Below are 22,209 nucleotides of genomic sequence, written 5' to 3'. Positions count from 1 at the left end.
CATCATCTCTTTGTGTCTCTAGTCTGGTCAGCTCCGGTGCTTCTTATTATTTTGATGTAGTTTCATGTTTTTATGCCATCACTGTTCAGCAGTTTTTATTATTTTTAGCTGTTATTAACTTACAGTTTTTTTCCTAATAACTACTTTCTGCACTCGATCCACTTTTTAAACTTTACAGAACAAATCACGGGATTTTATTTTGTTAAATATGCCATTTCTTATTAACTGATGACTTCATTATGATTTTCTGAACGAGTGTAATCTGTGAGCTCACCAGTTAAGCATAACAATCTAAACTGTGATATTCACAAAACCTGCATTAGAAGACTTGATTATATTACTGATCTTTGACTGTACGGATTTAAACATTTTTGTTTTTTTTAACATGAAATATTAAAATAACACAGTGTTACACTCTCAAAGGGCCGTAAGTCGTCTTCTAATGGATGTCAAAGCAGATGTACTATGTTTCCTGCAGAGACGCAGACTCTGTGTTGTCACTGCAGCCATGCACGTCGATATCGCTGCTACACTGAGCACAGTCGGTGTGCCCTGCGTCCACCGCAGCCACGGCTGTGCCTCGCACAGATGTTTGCCCTCCACTCATCTGCAACTGAACACAGTCCTAGCAGGAGAGTAAAGGTGAACTTTAAAGATATTCAAATGCAGGAAGTTAGTTTTTTTGGATTCTGCAGACTAGATGTGTGCGTTGTGGGTTTTATGAGTCAGCTGTGTGTTTTGTACTATTTAAATATGTTTCTGACACTTGTCTTCTGCTGCTGCTGGTGCCCGCCAGGTGTGTGTGAACACGGAGTGTGAAAAGTACTGAAGTGAACACACACACACACACACACACACAGAGAGAGAGAGACTGTTTTGTTTTATTCATCAAAGGCCAATCTGCTTCTTGTAAGAGGTGCATGAATAAAGCATAGATTCTCCTAGTGATATCACACACTCACACATTCACACACACAGAATAAGTTTGCTTTATTACAGTTTGGTTCTTATTTCTTAGCTCAAATCAAGTAGGTTTATAGACTGATTTCCTCCTTTTACTTTGACCCTCTGCTTCTTCGTCTATGACATGCGTTGGTCTTTGCAGCAATAGTGCTGTTTGCCCAAGCAGAAAACTTTGCCCAGTCTTATGATAGCCACTGGTAATGATGGCTAAAAAAAAGCAAAATAAAGCTGTATATCATTTATTCTAAGAACAAGAATTTTAAAAATCTTTGAAAAAGGAGAAGACGGCTGAATGCGTCACCTTGCAGAGGCAGAACACCGCTTTCATGGACCATGATGCTCAGCTGCAGAACGAGCTGTGGAGCCGACTTCAGGAAGGCCTCCAGGAGGCGGAGCATGGTGATGTCAGCGCTCTCAAACATCAGCCTCCAGTGGAACTGGCGGCGGGGCCCGTTGCTGTTCCAGCGGCTCTTGGCACCCAGGTAGAGGGCGTGGATGTATCTGAGGGTGAGAGAAAGAGGTTTAAGGGTGGTGATTTATCCCATTAAACATCAGCCTTTGTTTTTAGTTACCACCTGAAAGTCAACCCAAAAATAAACCAATAATAACTTTAAAAACTGCAGTGGCAAAGTAAAAGCTTGGGCTTTATGGATGAACATACATGACATCTTCACCAAGCAAGTCTGGAAAATGTTTGGGAAAAACTGGGAAAAAATGACTGATGAAAACTGGATAAACTGATGAAAATGAAACTGTGTCTCTGAGATATGTTATCAGAGCAATTCAGATTTCTACTGACTAAAATTAGAAGTCACACACTGTTCTTCTGCTCTGCTGTGCACTGGCTTCATCGAGCAGTGACCTCGAGCTTGAACTGGGGCATTTGCAGCTGACTGAAAAGGCATCGGGGATGAGAGTGAAAGCCTCCTAGTCTGGGTCTGTGGCTCTCAGCCAGAAAAAGGTGGACTGCCTGTTCACAGCTGGGGATGAGCTGGCGCCTCAGCTGAAGGCGTTCAAAAATCTGGTAGTCTTGTTCACAAGTGTGAAGCAAGAGATTGAGAGACGGTTTGGGGAATTTGTCTGCAGTGAATCTGAAGCATCCTTCTGACCCCCACCGAAAGCCATGGGTGGTGACCGAAAAGAAAATGAGTGTAGATACAAACAGCGGCTATAAAATTGTCTGAGCTCACTCTCAGAGACAGAGTCAGCAGGTCTGGCATCTAGAAGTAGAGCCATTGCTCCTCTGCTCTCAAAAGGAACTGAGGTGGTTCCAGCATATGATTAGGATGCCTTCTGGGGGCGTCTAGGTGAGGTGTTTCAGGCATGGGAGGAGACCCCGGGGCAAACCCAGGAGAAGTTATGTCTCTTGGCTAAGTTGAATGCCACACAGAGACTGCAGCAGAGTGACCCAGAAGTAGATTAGTGGTAGAAAATAGAAGAATTTTCTGATAAATGAAATCAGGTGAACAAACTCAAGAGCTTCTGTCAGGGGTCAACAAGTGAAATACGTAAGAGTATTAGAGCCAGACGTGACCTCTTTGGGATTCTGCTAACACACAAACACACTGGCCCTGGTTATATTTGGCTCTGTTCCCACCAGAGTATAAAAAAGAATAGATTTCAAAAGCTCAACAGCAAAAAACTTCCAGTAAATCCTAGCAGTTATAACAGAAATCAATACCATGATGGGCTTGAACTTGGCCCCTGATTTCATTGTGTTTTATCTATGGGATTTACCCCAAGGAGTGCGGAAATCTGACAAATATCTTTAATTAATATTATTGGCTGGTGCAAAGAAAGCCATAACTCGCAAATGGCTAAACGTGGATCCACCGTCATTTTTGGACTGGAAATTTACACAATGGAGAGACTGACTTTTTCATTAAGACTTGCTGCTGATAAATTTGAGAAGTACTGGAAAAAATGGGACCTTTACCTGAATGAAATGAAAAATATTATAAATTTTGGTACCAAATGTATCATTGCTGTAATTCCTATTTTGATTTGATTGTACCTTAAATGAATGTATCTTTTTTTTAATGCGTCTCTGCTAGCCTAGATGCTCTGTACTTGTTAAGGGTCTGAATGTTTTGTAAAAAAAACAAAAAACAAAAACAAAACTTCCAATAAAAATAAAGTGTTAAAAAGAAAAGTTCCAGTAAATCCACCCTGCATGGATCTCTAATCAACAGAAAAACACCACTAAAATTTATCTGTAATTTGAGTGAATGGTTCCTTTTTCATTCGTATTCTAAAATAAAGACTTTCTCCTGTCTTTATTCTCCTGAAAAAGATTTCACAATAGATTTTATAACTTGATGTAAACATTTTATTTCCCACTTATTTTGGCGTCTCTAGCAAATGTGAATAATCTGATTTGCAGCTCTGTGCATGAACATAGTGAGAAGCAGACTGTAGCGTACAGCAGGGATAAAAGCTGAATTACATCTTTCAGAAAATGTGAAACCTCAACGTGCCGCTCTCCCGAGAGGACAAAAACACCTCAGAGGAAAACATCTTCATCCTCAGCTGTCACTGCTCAGCTCTGACGTCCTGCTGTTGTTTGTTTGCCTTCAGTGACAGTTTTGGTTACAATGGTTCAAATGGTCTATACAGGTGAGCAGTATTATTTTTATTTAGTGACAAGTAACGATATGAAATCTGATATTTTTCACCTGTGGTGCAAAATAAAGTCTGTGTTAAAGTGATGATGTATTAGCAAAGAAAAAAACAGGCTAACTTTATGGAAAACAGACGGGAGGCACTACAATGATTTTAAACTGTAGTTTTAGGAGACACAGTATTGTTATAGCACCTGTAGTCATTTATATCCAGGTGTACAGCTCTGTGGTGTGGCAACTGCAAGATCTCCTCATTAAAACAGGAGAGAAACATCACTGACGGTGGACACAACACTGGTTAAATCACACGCGTACAATGAGCTGATAGGTGGGTTGCAAAGTGGTTTGCAGGTGTACAGCAACTGTGGCCTGTTAAAGTAGCTGAAATAACACAATCAAAGGCCTGATTTAGACTTCTGCAGTGAATGTTTGTAGAGTCTACAATGTACTCTTTGTAAAAGGCTGATGTCATTCGTAGCATTTATGCTTGTGCTGGTGCATTAAGTATAAATTACCCAGCGTTTTATAATGCAACCTCTGGGTGCCCTCCCTTTGTTGCTATCAGTATCGTGGGAGGTGAGGACAAAGATTTTTGTCCACTTCTTTGTACATTCCTTCACATCCATTCCAATAGTTTCATTTTCCTCAAGGAATTTTCTGACATTTGTGAGTCCTTATATGTATGCTATGATTATTATTCCCCATACTGAAGCTGTGATTGTTATTCCCTGTACTGATAAATTCAAAAGCTGCAGTGAAAAAGGCGTTAGGTCAGATGAAGCTGTGGCTTCATTTCTGATGCTAACTTTACAAGATCTACCTCTGCTGTAGATATTTAAATAAATAAGGAGGCAAAAAGCAAAAATTACTTTCGCAAGAATCACTTTAAACATCTGTTTTCACCTAAACACAAAAATTTGACATCTGAAACATTCATGTTGCTCACTGTGTTAGAAATCTGCACTCAGAGGAAACTTGGCCGCTGTCCTAATCATCCAACATATTCATAATCATCAGAGATGAAAACAAAATAATCTGTATATTTGTATGAAATATATTTTCCTTAAGCTACAGTTTGTGGTTTTCACCTAATTTTTCTGGTGTGAGATGAGTCATCATCGGCTACAGATACAAGTGAATTTTCTTTAAATGGTTTTTGGGTGTACATGAATTTCATCTCTGTCTCTGTATATAGGAGGCGGCCCTGATGCATCATGGGAGAAGAGGATGGCAGACAGTGGTAGTAGTACAACAAGCAGACGGGATGTGGAGGAGAAGCGAAGCTCGCTTGGAGGAAAAGTGAGACGACACTCACTTCCTGTGCTTCTGCATCCCCAAGCAGATTTTAAATGGAAGGGTAAAAATAACCTGGGAGTGTATGCACATGCAAACACACGCACACGCACGCACACACACACGTCAGCATATGTGGTGATGTTCAAGCCTGCCTAGCACAGACAAGCACGGATGCACATGTGTACGTGGTCGACACACCTCAACACACAAGCCCCCTTAGAAACACGCACACACACACACACACACACACACACACACACACACACACACACACACAGGGTGACAGACATGCAGGAAGGCCAACAAGGCAGCCTGGAAATCTGTAGCTCTGCAAATAATTTGCTGGCCAAGCACTGCCGGCATTTCTTTATTCACTCTCTATGTCTCTCTGTCTCTCCCTCTCTCTCTCCTTCACCTCTAAATCTCTGTTTGTCTTTCACACCTTTTTTTCTTTTAGATTTAATTCTTAAATTTATTCAGTTTCTTGCTTTTTTTAAAGTCACACTTGGTGGATCAGTCAGTTCATAATGCTTTATTAATTCACATATATATATTTTTATTTATGTCTCTATTCATTTCTATATGACAGAAACCATGCAAATGTTATCATACCTGTGAAGTGACAATAAATAATATTCTATTTTCTGTCGTGTTTTCTTTCTTTCCTTTAAAAACTGTTTTTCCACGTTCCCTCTTTCCTGCTTCGTCCTCGTCTCTTTCATCCTCTACCCTTTTCCAGATTTTCTTTCCTGTCTCTCTTTCTGCCTTCTGTCCTCTGCTTGTTATCTCTCATTTTGTTTCTCTCTCAATCCAATTTCATGCAGCTATTGTCTTTCTCTCCCATTTCTTTCCCTACCTCTCTTGCTCACTCTCACTCTCTCTCTCCATCCAATTTATTTTGCTCTTCCCTCAGGTGTTCTCTCGGCCTCAAGCTTCCAATCTATCAAATCTATATGAATCCTCTCCTCTTCCTCTCCTTCATCTCTGTTACTGCTCTCCTCTCCTCCCTAGTAGCCTCTCCTCTTCCTCCAGTTAGAGACCCTGAACTTGTGTGTGTGTGTGTGTGTGTGTGTGTGTGTGTGTGTGTGTGTGTGTGTGTGTGTGTGTGTGTGTGTGTGTGTGTGTGTGTGTGTGTGTGTGTGGTGTAAGAGAAATGCTGCTAAGTGTAATGCTGAACCAAGAATGAACCCTAGAGGGAAGCTTACACACAGAGAAATTAAACTGTTATACTCACTTCATTTAAATCATTTTTAAATGAATATTACAGGTCAAGGAGTGAAGCGCAGAGATCAGCAGCCCACAAGGAGACAGAGGATAAGATTTGCAATTTAACGGTACACTTTTAACATTAGTTCAGCCCCGTCTGGATGTGGTGGAAATTACTGAGATTATGATGTAGTATTTGGAAAAGTAAGAAAAGTAGGGATTCAAAGTTTGTCCTCCTGGAGTCTTTTTTTTAAGCGGTAAAAACAATAAAAAGATTAAAAAATAAACAGCATTTTAAAAGTGAATTGATTATTTGGTGAACTAGCTGTGTATGAACCACACACCGCTGAAGACTTTTTCTGAATTTCGGTTTTAAGAGAGTGCTTGAGGGGTAGAGAGAGTTTGTTGAGGTTTGTATGAGTGGAGCTGGTTGATAGCGTTATAAAACCTTGAACTAATGCCGAGAAGTCGACGGGTGAAACTGCAAGAACCGCAAGAAAATGGGCTTCTTGAAGTGTATGCTTGTGGCAAACAATCCAGGATTGGGTTATGTTTTCTTAAACTCTTCATTCTTTTTTATATTACACTCCAAACTCCTCACAGCTACCAGCAGTGACACGAGAGGCAGTAATACAGTATCAGATTTAGCAGTGGAAGCAGACTAGAAGCATAGACTGTAAAAGATGGATTCGGTTGCTGAGCATGTCCTCCTTCGTGCCTTTAATTGGGGGCACTGTTTACAAAATGAACCTTGTGTTGTCTTTAATATAAGCCCAAACAGATACTGAGACCAAGAAAGTGTCCACTGAGGTCACAGAGCAAGTTTCTCATTGGTTGCTTGGCTGTTACAGTAGCCAGTGCCTGCTGGCCATTACAAGGAATGCAGGTGTAAGGCATTTCAACACCAGCTTCACTTTGTGGACTCGGAAGATGCATCCATCTTTTATGTACAGTCTACCACCACAAGTTCCTGTGCTACTAATACGGTGAGTGTTGGGGGCAGCACATCACGAAGTAATGTTTTTACTCATGTTACATAAGTTCTTCAATAGCTGCATGATGTGCAGACAGAAAAAAATATCATCAATCAAGCCTTTTTCATGAGCACCTGCACAACAAATGGTTGACTTCAGTTCACACAGAGCAGTCTGTAACTTTTAACAGGTAGAGATCACTTTTAGTTTGTTACACAAAAGAAGAGGAGAGTCATCATAAAATGCAAATATCAGGATGGGGATGTGTATATGCAACTTTTAATCTTGTACAGGTAACTGTCAAGTTCACTGCTGTGATCTCAGGGGATGTTGAACAGTAATATAAAGCAAATGAATTATTTCTATGTTTCTTGGCAACAATTAGCAGCTGTCTGTGTTTATGTGGTGCTTGCATAAACTTTACAGTTGAAGCTTGCTATCCCTAACCACGTTCATCCAAATAAGGTCACGTTTTTAGTGCATGTTGTTAAAATCAAATCTAAACCAATGGATGACGTCGTGTCCAGCTTTAATATACAATACATGATTGTAGCTTCAAAATCCATAAAGAAATAGCTGTGTTAAAACCTTAAAACGCCACCCAACAGCTTTTGGATGAACTGCAAGCCGGCACTTATCATCTGAACACCCAAGGATGGAGCTCACTGGTGCTGCGGTGGTTAAATGGGAGCAAGCTCCTAAATCTGATGCAAAGTCTGAAACCAGAAAAACAGTGATGGCAGGTATAACCGCCTGTGGTTTTGATGGAGAATGCGATCCGACTGTATCCTGGCACGTGGCTCGCGCATCACGCTGTCAGAGAGTCGTGAACATTTCTGTTTTTGTAATTATAAACATTATTCTAATAACTGTCACCTCATCAGTTCTCATGCCACGAATTTCTCATCATTACGCCTCATTGACTTGAAATTGATCAGCAGATGCACATTCGGGACACATTTCGAAGCTAGAAACAGGAAACAGATATTAGAGTTAGTAGTAATTAATGATTTGTTTTCCTCAAAGAGCAAATTACACTAATAATAATGACACTACGAGGCTGTTATCTCCAATCACTTAATCATTTTCTAATGATTAATGTTATTCTAGTGTTTACAAGACTAATGACACCTTAGTATTGTTCCTGATGGCATAAGTCTGCATGCTGGCTACAGTGACATAAGTGATAGTCAAGCCATCACTCTAAATTATCCATAAAAGAGAAAAAGCAGTGCGCAGGAACGACAGAATGGAGAGAAGAAAGAAAAGGTTTATTAATAACTCACTCCTGCAGTCGATCAAAGACTGGACTCAACTTCTGACCCTCCCCTTTGTCAGTCTCCACGGCGATAAATTGGTACCAGGACCAGGCTTTTAACAAGCGGCTGATCTATTAGCTCTTTCTCACACACACACAGAGCAGCAAATTTCTGTATATCCTGCAAATCTTTCAGGAGGCAGAGAGAGAGAGAGAGAGAGAGAGCTCTTTAACCTTCATCACTTGTCTGAAGTGATTCTCAACCTGCCCATTATCACGCCAGCAATCAGTGACATTTATTGCCTCTCAACACACACACACACACACACACACTGCATGATCAAATGCCTCTTCTGATACACACGGTGCTGGTTCTCATGTCTGATTGGCTGGGTCACATTGGTTTGGAAGCTTGTGTCCAGCTGACGGGAGGTTCGAGGGTTTGGTTTGACCTCGTTCCCTCAGAATGTGTCTTCAAACTTGAAGATAGGTCTAAAGTTTTATGATGTGTTCGAGCTGCTAACCTGTAAAAAAAATAACATGTAAAAAATATTTGTATTCTCACACTTTTACGCTTTTTTGAGCTGTATAGTATCATCTTAAGTAAGCTAAGTAATTCTTTCATATAGTGTATCAAATGTGAAAGAGGTCAGTCGTGGTGATAAACCTGCAGAGAGTTATGACGCTGCAGCTCTGCTTCACTCTCACGGGTTTTACAAGGTGCTTCATCTCATTGCTAAGCGGTCTGCTTTGTAACTTTACTGTTTTGGCTCACTCTCGCTGCTTCCATCGTATCATCTTTGGCAGCAGCAGGGGTTTTCAGTAGAAAAGCTCTGATACACTATTGAACCAGCTGCAGTGCAGACTTGATGGTCACTAACTGGAGACACTCTAGGCAGCCCAGTATCACGGCAAAACGTGTAGCAATGCCCCAGGAAATCTGAAGGTTGGTGATTTTTATGCACTGTATGCGTCGGGCGAGTTGCTGTCGTTCCTGCACGCTTTTACTTTGTAATAAAACAACTTGCATTTGATCGAGGAACATACCGACTTCCTGCAACGATGGCATCCTATCACAGGAGCATGCTCAAGTTCACTGAGCTCTTTAGAATGACCCTGTTTCACAAATGTTTGTAAAGGCAGGTTGTCATGGCTACATGCTTGAGTTTATGCACCTGTGCCATTGCGACCACATGAATTCAAAGATTAAGAGCATGGCTGAGAACTTTTGTCCATTTAGTGTAATTTCCTAAGCAAAATAGACGGGAAAGAAGGCTAAGAGGAGGAGATAATAAATGTGAATTAAACATTTATTAGCTACAGCTAAAATCCAAGTTAAAAATGATGCTTATCAATAAATGCTGGATGTATAATATGTATAAACTGTACACAAAGAATGGATGTAGCTAGCATAACATGACCCACTGGGTTGTGAACTCCCTTAAAAGAAGATAACAACAACACTGAGTTAAGTATTATCTTGGTCGACTTTTTGGAGTGACCACACATGAGCAGCAGGGTGGAGTAATCTAGGTAGTTTGGTAAGAAAGGTGCATAAATAGAGAGTATAACTTCACACAGACATCTGTAATATTCAAATAAATATTATAATCTCCCTTCTTGGAAAAAAGTAGAATAGACACTCTTTGCATGAATAATGACACAATATTATTTGTCAAAAAAAATGCATTAAAAATATTCCAGATCAGCCTGTGTGGGGCTAGCATGTCCAACGTGTGTCTGTTTGGGTTTCCACCACATATACTTGCTTCCTTCCACAGTCCAAGAACATTCAGGTTAGGTTAGCTGGTATTTCTGAATTGGCCTTGGATGTGAGGTAGAAGTAGCTTGTTTTAGAGAACAAAACAGGAAGTTCTTGTGCCAAGTTGTAAAGTTGATCTATGTTAGAGAGCTGGGCATTTTTAACACGGGCCTCTTTGGGCTTTGACTCGTTTGTAGAAATGTGGCATGCAGCTGCTTTGTTGTTATAGTATAAGAATGTATTCTTAGGTAATCGCCACAAATATAAATATGTTTTCTTTGTGGTGCTTGATGGTAGGTAATGGAAAACAACATGCTACAGACTGTGAAATGTATCAACACTACCTGTAAAGTGTTTGTTTGGGGGGGGGGGTTAAAGAAGATTCTAGTCTCTGGATCTGCTTTTTCAAACTTTGAGCTGAAGACTTTGCTGTATTTCGGCTCAGTTTTGTTTAAGCAAGATGTCATTAGCTCAAAGCACAGAGCTGCACCAAACTGACACTAGTTTGTTAAATTGTTGAGCATGCTTAGCACAAGGTAAGAGTAGATTTAAACAAATACTTCTTAAATTATGGCGTATTTTTAGTTAAAAACTCAAAACAATGGCCAGGAGGCTTAAACCAGGACGGTCAGATGAATTCTGTTCAAAATAACCTGCAAGTCAACGTTTATCTATCAGTTTTTGTGCTCTTTTATATGTGTAAGTGCAGGCCCTCAGCACAGCTTTGGGACAGTAGTGGAGTATTAGCACATTACTGCAGGCTCAAAGCCACTGATCTAAAAAGGATACATTGATGGATCACATCATGTTTCATGATGGTGGCAACAAAGTAGCCTGACACAGACAAATTAGACAAATTTGCAGCATCTGAAGTAGTGAGACCGGGGTGCGTTTGCAGCCTCGCTTTGTCATTTGCAGTTTGTTTGTTTTCATAAACTGCTACACAAAGCAGTTTTGGAGTATTGAATTTTTAAAAAATGCAGCGGTGATACTGAGCCACACAGGCATACGTTACTGTGACAGCGTCGTGGCAGAGCACGAGCAGTTTCCCCCCCAGCAGAGATGAAAAGCCCCCTGCAGTGGGTGGATGGAGGTTAGAACAGTCAGCCTGCTGCTAGTCTGTGAATAATGCAGCTGTCAAAAAGCTCAAAATTAAACACATTGAATAGAGGCAGGACAGCCCTGGGCTCTGCTCCACTCTGCAGCACACACACGGTGACAGACATATATGTACACTGCGTACACACAAACAACACACACACACGGGTAACCATAACACCATGCAGGCACATTTACAGTACAAACACGCTGCATTCATGCACACTGAGATATCCAAACTAGTATATATGATAAAAACGAACTGATTTTCATCTTCGTTAGAAAACTTTATTAACACTCAAGAAAGATCAATTTAATATTCAATGTTTCATCAAATGTGAAATCCATTTATATTTGTGGCTGTGACTCACATAAAAAGCATAACAAATTCACAAACGTCATAATCCTGTGGTCTTTAAAATGAATAATGGTGCTAGCTAATTCATTAAAATCCAGTTCTTTAGAGAAGCAATGGATTCATTAATTCATACAAACAATGATGTGAGTTTTACTTGCAGTAATCATCCCTCCTGGTCACACTAAGCCCTTTTCTTTTGTGTATTTATGCTTCACTTCTGTTTCCATGCACACGTGTTGATAGAAGAGTGATCGTTGAGTCAGGGCAGGTCAGGAAATGCTGCAGATTTAGACCTTGAGTGGCCATTTAGGAGCTGCAGAATTCGGCTCTTTCACAGAGCTCTATATAGTCCTGTGAAAAACTAATTACACCCTATGATTCAGTAGCTTTTAGAACCACCTTTAGCAGCAATAACTTCAAGTAACTGTTCTCTGAAAGACTTTATCAGTCTCTTACAATGTGGAGGCCCACTCCTCTTTCCATTGTTGCTTTAGCTCATTGATGCTTGCGGGTTTTTGCACAGCTCTCTTAAGATCATTGCAATTCCTTGGTTTCAGCTCATCTGTTGTAGATTTGCTGCTGTACTCAGGATCATTGTCCTGTTATATGACACAGCTTGGGCAATGCTTTAGCTGTCTCACATTTGATCCTTGAATATTAGATCAGTACAAAGAGGAGTTCATGGTTGACTCGATGACTGCAAGGTGCCCCAGCCGTGTAAGCCCAAATCGTCACCCCTCCTTCACCGTGCTAACAGTTAGCACGAGGTAAACATGAGGTGTGCTGATTCGTGTGGTTTGGACGCTGTACATTATGGCCAAGCATCTCCATCTTGGTCTTATCTGTCTGAAGGGCATTGTTCCAAACATCTTGTGCTTTATGTGCTTGTGCTGTTATAAGAGAGTTTTTCCTTCCCACTGTCACCAAGTGCATCTGATTGTTGGTGTCATCTTATTGTAGGCTCTTTACCTTACAATATAAAATGCCCTGAGGCATCAGTTGTCGTGATTTGGCACTATAAAAATAAAACTGAATGGAGTTTATTCAGATGCAACTTTGCAAAGTGAAGCCATGCTGTCGTGTTCTGTTTAGAGATAATTGGCTTTCTTTGGCAGCCTTTCCAACCAAGCCATACTTGTTCAATGTTTCTATAATTGTACTGTCAAGGCCTTTAACATTTAACATGCTAACTGAGGCCTGTAGAGTCTAAGATGTAGCTATGGGGTTTTAGGGAGGTTTTTTTGCAATTTCTTTGAGTCTTGCACGGTCTGACCTTGGGGTAAATTTGTTGAGATGTCTTGAACACTTTCTCACTGTAGAATGATGGACTTTAATGGCCTTAAAACTCTTCATAGATGGAAACAGAGCAACAAGAAAGCTGATCACTGATGTGCTTCCTCCTTGATGTGTTTACACCTCTGAATGCTCCACAACAGCAAACTGTCAAAACTTCTGCTTTTATACAGGTACTCACGCTGACTGGTGAGCAGCTAATCAAATGCATTTCATAAGCCAATGAACCCTTTTAATTCCAATCCAGTCTTTAAATGATGACGTATGAACTCTGCTTCCGGGTCCAAACTACTCTTTGTGTATTAAGGCTGTTGAGTTTTTAATGTGTTTTAATGCTTTGTATCTTGTTGTATTTAATCAGAACAAGCCCCTAATAAAAGGCAGTGATCACTGTCGGCCTCTCTCGGTTTTTATTATCACTTTTCATTTTGAAGCTCAGTTTTTAAAACCTTACGATGTAACTACAGCCCAGCCCATGCAGCAGAAAATAATTACTAACTTCATATTGTGGATGGATTATCTCAGTTGTTCTCCTGACTGAAGTTTGGTCCGTTTAGTGGAAAAAACTTAGCGTTCATCCTACAGCTTCTGTCTCCTATTGTGTTTATATTATGCTAACCATAGCTGTGTAGCTAGCCACCACGTAGCACATCATTATATACCAGCTAGCCCAACTTCAGTAACCCTACAAACATCACTGCTGTTTAGTTTTCTGTCTTCATTTATGTTGGAAGTGATAGCAGAGCTATAAATTCTGTTTTCATGGATGCCTGGATTTTAAACTTAATTGATACACCTGGTAAAGCAGCCACACTGATCATTTTGTTAAACATGAGGTAATTTAGACAGTTTTTAACTCTCAGTGATGCCACAGTGTTCGTTTGACTTTGGGACCTGAAGCGGAGTTTAGACCCGGAAACGGCTAATGACGTCAGACTTAAAGACCGGATGGAACCAATAAGAAGAATAAAGGTGTATTTAATTTTATTTTTCTTGTCTTCTCCACTGTTATTCTCTCACAACATATTAAACCTCAGCCTGCGTATGATTAATAGAAGCTTTAAGTACAGATTTAAATAAAATGTCATCCATTTTGCATCTTATTTTGAAGGTCTCAAGTCTGAATGAACAATTAACTCATCTTAAAGGTTTGTGTTAGTTGGCTGTTACTTATTATTTGACTAAGCTGCTAAAAAGCGTGACACTTGAGTTTAAGAGTAGCTTTTGCATGTGGATGCTGTAGATGTGACACCACGACACGTGTTACAAGTAAAAAAGATCATGTTTTTTTTATTTTGGAAGATGTATTCTGTTTTTCTAGTGATTGCAGTTTGTTATTTCTGAATTTGAGTTTTTCTGTTATTAGTTTTTGTTTTTATTTCATTGTCGTTCTAGCAATTCATTAGTTCTTTTTGCATTGTTTTAATTTTGGTCATTGTTTAGTTTCTTTGGAGCTTAAAATACCAGCTTAGATTGTTTTCCTGTTCTTCTATTAGTTTAGAATTTCAGGTTTGTATTAAACCACAGTTACTATTTTGACTTCCTTCTTTCGTGTGTGTTTACTGTAGTTCCTTCAGTGCTTCCTCGTTTCGGTTCTGTGTCACTTTTATTTCGTGTCTTTCAGCTCTGCCTCAGTCTTCACCTGTCCTCTGTTCACCAGTCAGCTCTATGTCTTTAGCCATCTTTTTGTTATTTCAGGCTTCCTTCTGCTTCCTCCCTCTAGACAGCTAGTACTGGGTTTCAGAAACCAAACAAATCCGTCAGAGTGATAAGAGAAGACATTAGGACCAGATTAATTAACATGTTGACACAGTCAAAGAAAAAAAATGGGGGTGACTTTGACGTAAAAAGGCCTGGAGGTCCACGGAGGAGAACAGTGGTTGATGATCGTGGGATCTTTTCAGTGGTGAAGAAGAAAAGCTTCCGGCCAAGTGAAGAACACTCTCCAGGCAGCTGATACATCATTATACGCTCACTGGCCACTTTGCTAGCTACACCTGTTCAATTGCTCATTCGCTCAAATCAGCAACTCACACGGCAGCAACTGCATTTAGTCATGCAGACACGGTCATGACGATCAAACTGAGCATCAGAATGAAGAAAAGTCCACTTTGATTGTGGAATGATTGTTGGTGCTATAGAAGCTGCTTTGTTTCATAATTTCATAATGTTGCCACACGTGGCTTCCAGTGGCATTGGTTCACTAGTGTTTACTGATGAAGGCAGAAACAGGATGAATTCTAAAGTAGAGGCTCAAAAGTAATCAAATGCTTCCCGGTGCAGATTAACAACGGCAAACTAGTTAACATAAGCATTTCTTAATTATTATTACGTGATTTTTTCCCCTGATTTAGTTCCATAAAAACAGAGAACTGTTTATAAAAACAGTTAATATTATAATTCTGTTCTAACTTCCAAATTAAAGCTGAGCGTCTGCAGCTTCAGGTCACATCCATAATATAACCAAACCTTCAGAAAGTTTAGAATGCAGCTTAAATGAAAAGCAGTGTGTCAGTGACCATGCAGAGGCTACATTTACATGGTCCACACTGTAGGTGACAAATAAATGCAACTCCACACATCCCCTGACAAATGCTAGTGGGTCCCAGCAAAATTTTGCATGTGTCAAGAGCTGCAGAGTTCACACTGAACTGGTGCCGAGGGAGACTCCAAAGCATGGACCTGTTACCCAGTTCATGTCACTCTCTGGTTTTAGTGTGGCCATACAGGAGATATGAGGCTGAGCCACAAACAGTGAGTGAGTGATTGTATAGAGGCCCACACAGAGCAGAAATAATGTCTCCTCTCTGTCTGTGTAGAGCTCAGCTGTCAACACCGACCTACTTAGACTGCCACACTGAGACTGAGAAACCCAGCCCAGAGAGGAGAGGATGTGAGATTATGGGCGAGTATAAGGAGGGAAGAGAAAGGAAAAAGGAGGAAAAGCAGCAGAAGGGAAGAAGAAGACAAAGATGAAGAAAAATGAGACAAAATGAGGGAGAAGAATGCCGTGTGAGATTATGTGAGTGACAGAAAAATGCAAAAGCATGCAAAGATCATGGGAAGAAGGATAAAGTGAAAGAGACATGCAGAGAATGACACAGCTCGACAGGACATGATGTCTGTGTGTGTGTGTGTGTGTGTGTGTGTGTGTGTGTGTGTGTGTGTGTGTGTGTGTGTGTGTGTGTGTGTGTGTGTGTGTGCTCTGCACATGTGTGTATTTACATGCGTGCGTGTGCATAACGGAGGTGAGCGAGCATTGATCGGCGCTGCCAAATCTGCCAAGCTGCTGATCAGATACGATCATGCCGAGCACTGAAGTGTTTAATTGGGAATTGTGTGTGTGAAGCGGATGATGTTATCATTTAACTCAAGGGCTCGAGCTTGATCTTTTATCTCTCCGCTGCTCTGCCTTCCTCGCTCTCGCTCTCTCACTCGTGCATCCGTCACTCAGGAGTTGCAAAATTCAAAGATGTCATTCTGCTGTGAAATGACTTCAAGGGGAAGATGAGGAGGAGGAGAGGAAAGGCAGATATACAGGTTATAGGGGAAAGTAATAGGAAAAGGTTAATGAGGAGGAAAGAAAGGAGAAGGTGAGAAAGGAAAAGACAAAGGAAATAAAACCCACACTGGAGGAGGAGGTGATAGAAGGAAAGGAAGGGGAAGAGTAGAGGAATGAGAAACATAAAATCCTAAGAAAAACAGGAATAATTTGATATTTTAAGCAAAAAAAAGAATGAACAATCAAGAAGATAAGGGGAGACTGGAAAATAAAAGCAAACCAAACAAAAAAGGAAATAGAGGAGAAAAAGAAAAGCCACAAGGTGAAACCAACCAAGGCTAAAAAAAAGGGGTAATGGAAGAAAACAAAAGTAAAAGGATACCTGGAAAAACTGCAGAAATAACACGATAAACGAAGAAGCCTTGAGAGAGGGAACGAGCGAGAAAAGGGGCACCAAGAAAAGGTGAGGAGGTGATAAAGAAAGGTGAGAAGAGGTGAAGAGGAGCAGCAGGGAGAGGAGGGGAGGACAGGTGTGGAGATTTATGACGTGAAGAAAAGGTAATGAAGGGAGAGAAGAAAAGGTAATGAAGGGAGAGAAGAAAAGAGGGATGGAGGAGGAGATGATCGGTGAGCTGCTGCCGCTGCTGATCAATCACTGTTTATGGAACAATCAGATAGAAAGAGAGAGATAGGGAGTGGAGGATGGATGGGTGGATGAAGGAGAAGGAAAGATATTTATTTTCCAGAGGGAGAAATAAATAATAATGGAACAGCGAAAGAGAGATGGATGCTGAGAGTCAAATCCTTAATTCTTTTTCTGTCCCTCTTTCTGTTTTCCTTCTTTGTTGTTTTCTTTTCCCTCCACTGAATCCTTAATTCCTCCCTGCTCTCCTCTTCTTTCCATCTGTTCGTCGGACCTCTGAATGTGATTCAAACAGGTCTGGTGTGGTGCTAATTGACAGCCACCCCCCTGATAGATAAAAAAAACGAGCCAATGGAGTTCTGTAGGCGGGATTAAAAAGCCAAAGACGTCATCTTCCTACTTCAAGGAGACAAAAATGGCAACAAGTGTGGAAGTGGATGACTCAGCTATACAGCTATTACGGAAGTATCACAGCCTGATATCAGACAGAATTGTCAGCTTGTTACACTCCATTTCCATCTTCAGTCTGACATTGCTTCTACTCTAATAGAGTGGATCTGTGTCAAATTAAAAGCTGCTGCAGCGAATTAGATTGTTCCCATTGGAAGCACATAACAACGTCAGAATGTCAAAATCAAAGATTTACTCTCTTTGAAGGCGAGCCTGATTTTCAATAGTCCTTGACGTGGAGAAACAGGGGAAAGGCGATTAAGATCAGCAACTTTTCATGTTGCACGGTGTCAGTCTCAGCCAAAGACTGTATATAGAAGATGCAGAAGTTCCTTAAACCTGCATTCACTGTCAGGTTCTGGTTATATTGAAAGTTTTGTTCTGTGGCCTCAGTAAACACTTTTGTAGATTAAACTCTAGTTTCAGGTCATAGTAAATAGAAGAGTACATCTTTTTTTGTAATTATGGTCATAATTTGAGCCAAAAGGATTATTTGCTAAGGACTGTCAATCACAAGTTATTAGCCAGTGAGGATGAGGTGTCCTTGACTTCTAAGTCGGATCCATCCAACGATCTTCATGTCTGGTTTTAAAATGCACAGCTTGAGGCTACAAAAACAGGGTTTTACTAACTAACAGGTGACATCACAGTGGCCACGTCTACATTTGACACCGTTTATAATCTTAATGCCCAGCTCAGAAGCTAGCCCACATTGGCAAGTCCAACAAAACGGGTGAAAGGATGTTGTATTGTTTTAACTGCTTCACGCTGCTGCCTCCATGCATACACAAACAAACAGATTATCTTTTGAATATTACATTAAAAAATATAGTTTAACTATTTAATGTCTTAAAATTTAATTTTATTACTGGCGCATGAAACTATGTGATGTTGTTATTTAGCTTGCATGCAGTAATGCACGTAGAAACTGTTTGCTAACCACGGTTAGTAAACAAAAATCTTAGACTCTCGACTGATGAACCACTTTTGGTAAAATTATCTGTCCAGGTGAAACTAGCATGTAGCAAGTCTACCACAGCTATGCATTATTGTAGAGCGTATAATATATAGCATCTTTTATGCAACTGCTGTTGAGATTTGTTGATATAATAATAAAATCGAATAAAATTATTTGAGAATGATCTTCAAATAACAGTTGTATAACAAATATTGGGGTATTTTTCTCTACAAATGCATCCTTTATATAATCTGTATAGTGTGTGTAAGCGTGCAGTGATTTCACGGCATAAAAGTGATGTTATCAGTGAGGTGTAAACTGTTTTAGAGCCTCAACTTTACTGCCGTATTTTAAGTGCAGTGAGGTGCAGTCATGATTGCTGTGAACAGGCGGAGGAGAGGATTTGTATCCATCTGACAACAGTGAAATTTCAAGTTGACAGCAATGCACATCCATGTCAACATACTGGATGTGATGGTGTTACAAGGGTGTAGCAGAGTGACAAGACAAGCAAACACTGGCTATTTAAAATATCCCTACTGATGTGAAGAGCTTGACCCCCCCATGGTCAGCTCAGTGTGGAGCCAAACAAACCAAGCATGTCTTCAACCAACAAAATCAGAATTTTAAAAAGACCTTGAGATGTAATGATTTTAATATTCTGTCAAAGTTTCGGTCCTATACTCCACTGATCTAATGGACCATGTCATCAACGAACATAAGTGTTCCTGCGTGAAAGAACCGAGTCTCCTGAATGTTCCTCCTGCGTGAGAAACCTGGTATTACAACATTTCCCACGCCATTCTCTTCATATCATTTTGACAAAATGCCATTTTTCAGGCAACACACAGTTCCGGCAAACAGTAAAAAGTGAATAAAAACTGCCATTATAAATTTTTACTCGTAGCAAAAAGAATTCATAGTACTGATAATACTGCAGCAATGGTTTTTTTAATGCTTAAAATGCTCCGTTTTAGTCCTTGCAGTGCTTTGTGGATCAAAAGAGGGAATGCGAACGTAGTACTCATCATCAAATAGCAAAAGAATGCAAAATCTAAATGCACATAAAATATTATGAAGCTAGAACAAAAACCAGGGAGAGAAGATTGTGAGCTTTATGTGAGTAAATGTCACGGAAATCCTTTACAAAACTGCTGCGACACAAACCCGCTAAACTTGACGCTAAATGAAACCTCAAAGCATCGCCATGGAAATGAGAAAACACCGTGTTGGAACTATTGTTGTCTGTGAAAAAATGGTTCATAAAGTAGCTCTTTAGATGTTTAACAACCTTGACCCGCTGGTGGCATTGGAAAGAAAAACCAAAGTCAGATGTAAAAGTCGGTAAAATGAATCTAATAGCTGCTGAGCTTTTTAACCAGGGCCAAAAAAGTCGTCAGAGAAACGTTTCCTCCAGCTTCTAGTTTGAGCATCACCAAATGTTTAAACAGTTATTGGCAATCATGAATAAATGAATAAGGATAAATATGAGAAACGAAATGAATCCAATTATCAAAAATCGTTTTTCTTTGTTTTCATGCCTCTCTGTTATTTCTTTCGCTGGTTATTTATTTCTGTATGTTCTTCGTGTTTTTCTTTACTTTTCTAATTCTGATACATGGCGGCATTGGAGCAAGGCACTACCCCTTTCTCCTCCCCTCCTCCTGCTCTTTGCAGTGTCTCCACAGATTTTGAAGGTCGTTATTCTCAGAACATTTAATCACAGCAGAAAGTGGCGATTCTGCCCAGCCTCCTGCTACCGAGGGTCAGCCCCCTCGATCTCCTCCCCAAAAAATTCAACAATCATTCCCAGTTTTCCACAGTTTAAATTAATCCCACTCCTGTTAATCCCATCCAGCCTTCTCCTGAAACCCGCTGAGCGGAGCAAGGCAGTACCACGGCTCGAGTTGAGGGTTCACTTCCTGCTGCAGGTCACTGAGATTTTAAATTTAAACTGATTTCTTTTCAATTCAGTCTGTTTTTCTAAAATCTGATTGTGAATATTTTTTCACTATATGAAAACAGCAGGAATGGGGGGAAGAATTCATTATATTCATTTTAAAGAGGTGTAAATAAAAAGATTTTTAAAAATTTAATGAAAGCTGAAATCAGTTATTTATGAAGAACTTCACAAATTCATGCTCCTGAGGTGGCCAATCTTCTCTTTGTTTTCTGATTACAAAATTATAGCGATCATACAGGTATGCTGTTAGTACACTGTTAGTGTTATTGAACATATGATGTGTGCAGTTGTTGCAGAAACATAGAAAAAGATCAAATAATGTAGCTCTAAGAAAAATGAACCAAGCAAAGATCAAACTGCTTTTATTTCATTGCTTGAAGAAATGCGTTTTCCAACATCCAACTCATCAACCTCATTGCAACTTTTGCTAAATTCTTCTGTAGTGATTAAAAAACAGTCAGTATAAAAAAAATTCTAGACTACTAATCAATTTATTTTCACCTTATATAAGGCATCCCAGCAGTATAAGTGATTTGTACATACTTACGCTGCAATCTAAAAGAAACTGGTGAACCAGAAGGGGAAAGGATGGAGGGGGAGGGAGCAGCAGCGGGAACAGATCCAATTAGTGGTGCAATATTGAATGTTACCGTGTGACCGTGAAGTAAATTAGAGCACAATACATCAAGGATATGATCAGATTGGACTACCTCATTACAAGAAATGGAATGGACAGCAAGTCTATTGCATAATGCATCTAATGTGTCTTTGCCTTTGTCGGGGTGGGACTGTACTTAATGAACACAACAACACTAGATTCTCACGTCAGACAGTCTAAATGATGCCTTTTTGATTTAAATTTTTAACAAACACAGAAAACAGAGGCAGACAGGCAAAGGTGGGACACAAAATGAGGATCAAGTGATTGAGACATGGATATGTTTTGTGCTCTTCTGTCATCTTACTGACTGAAAAAAAATAGTTACAGATAATCCGAGTTAGTGGTGAGCTAAATAGCAGGACATCAGGATATTTAAGGAACATGATGCATCCTGCCACCGAGTCATTTCCGGTGTGTAGCGATGGGAATCGAGTGGTCCAGTTTCTTGGAATTGTTAGTCTGCTTGCCTATCGATCCTGCTTATGGGTTCCACTTGCACTTGTTCTACAGTCAGCTGATTTTAGGTTGTGTGTTAGGGGAAAATAGTGGTGCGTGGAAATGGACATTTCTTTTGTTTTTGTTTCACAAAACGACAGTGAAGTGGAAACTGCATCCAGAACAGAAACAGCTGCATGATGCTGCTAACACAACTACAGCTCTTTGGAAGCAATTGCATGCTAACTCTAAGCTAGCCAGACAGCACGCTAACGCTAAGCTAGCCAAGTGATAATAAAAGCAAGTGAATGCCAACCCCCGCCCAGCAGCCAGACCCTGAACTTCAACAAACTGATGAGCAGTCAAGCTGCAGCCTCCATTTTTACCTGTTCAAAATCACCATGGCGATCACTTTAAAGTCTCTTTGTGCTGGTTTTCATCTTTGCTTCGTGTTGTGGACTTTGTGTTCATACCTAAATACTAAGAGAAAGATCATATGTGTGTCCTCATTAAGATAGAGATTTGTGTTGGTGTGTAGAACTGTAGCCTGAGATTCATGTCGTTAGCTAGTAATTATGATACAGTGTGTTTCCGCTGTTTTACAAAGTAACATGACAGTAATGTAACTGGTAGTATAGTGCGTTATTTTCTCCTGGTTAAGTAAAGTACTGTATTACTTTTAACAAAAGCGTTCTGTGTAATATGTGTAATACATTACTGTTTTTGTGTAATGACTGTGACACTGATCACCGAAAAAGAGGGGAAATG

General features: G+C 40.1%; 1 protein-coding gene across 1 annotated transcript in view; it reads right to left on the bottom strand.

Moving 5' to 3' along the window:
* The window catches only part of LOC134618878 (XK-related protein 7-like), a 105,581-nt gene that overhangs the window by 14,809 nt on the left and 68,563 nt on the right, over positions 1-22,209 (bottom strand). Inside the window, exon 2 of the mRNA XM_063464478.1 lies at positions 1,265-1,464. Within this exon, the coding sequence (XP_063320548.1) occupies positions 1,265-1,464 (200 nt within the window). The remainder of the gene's footprint in view (positions 1-1,264; positions 1,465-22,209) is intronic.

Source organism: Pelmatolapia mariae, linkage group LG20, assembly GCF_036321145.2.
Source record: "Pelmatolapia mariae isolate MD_Pm_ZW linkage group LG20, Pm_UMD_F_2, whole genome shotgun sequence".
NCBI lineage: Eukaryota > Metazoa > Chordata > Actinopteri > Cichliformes > Cichlidae > Pelmatolapia > Pelmatolapia mariae.
The sequence above is the reverse complement of the archived record's forward strand: the minus strand, read 5'-3'. Positions and strand labels throughout refer to the sequence as shown.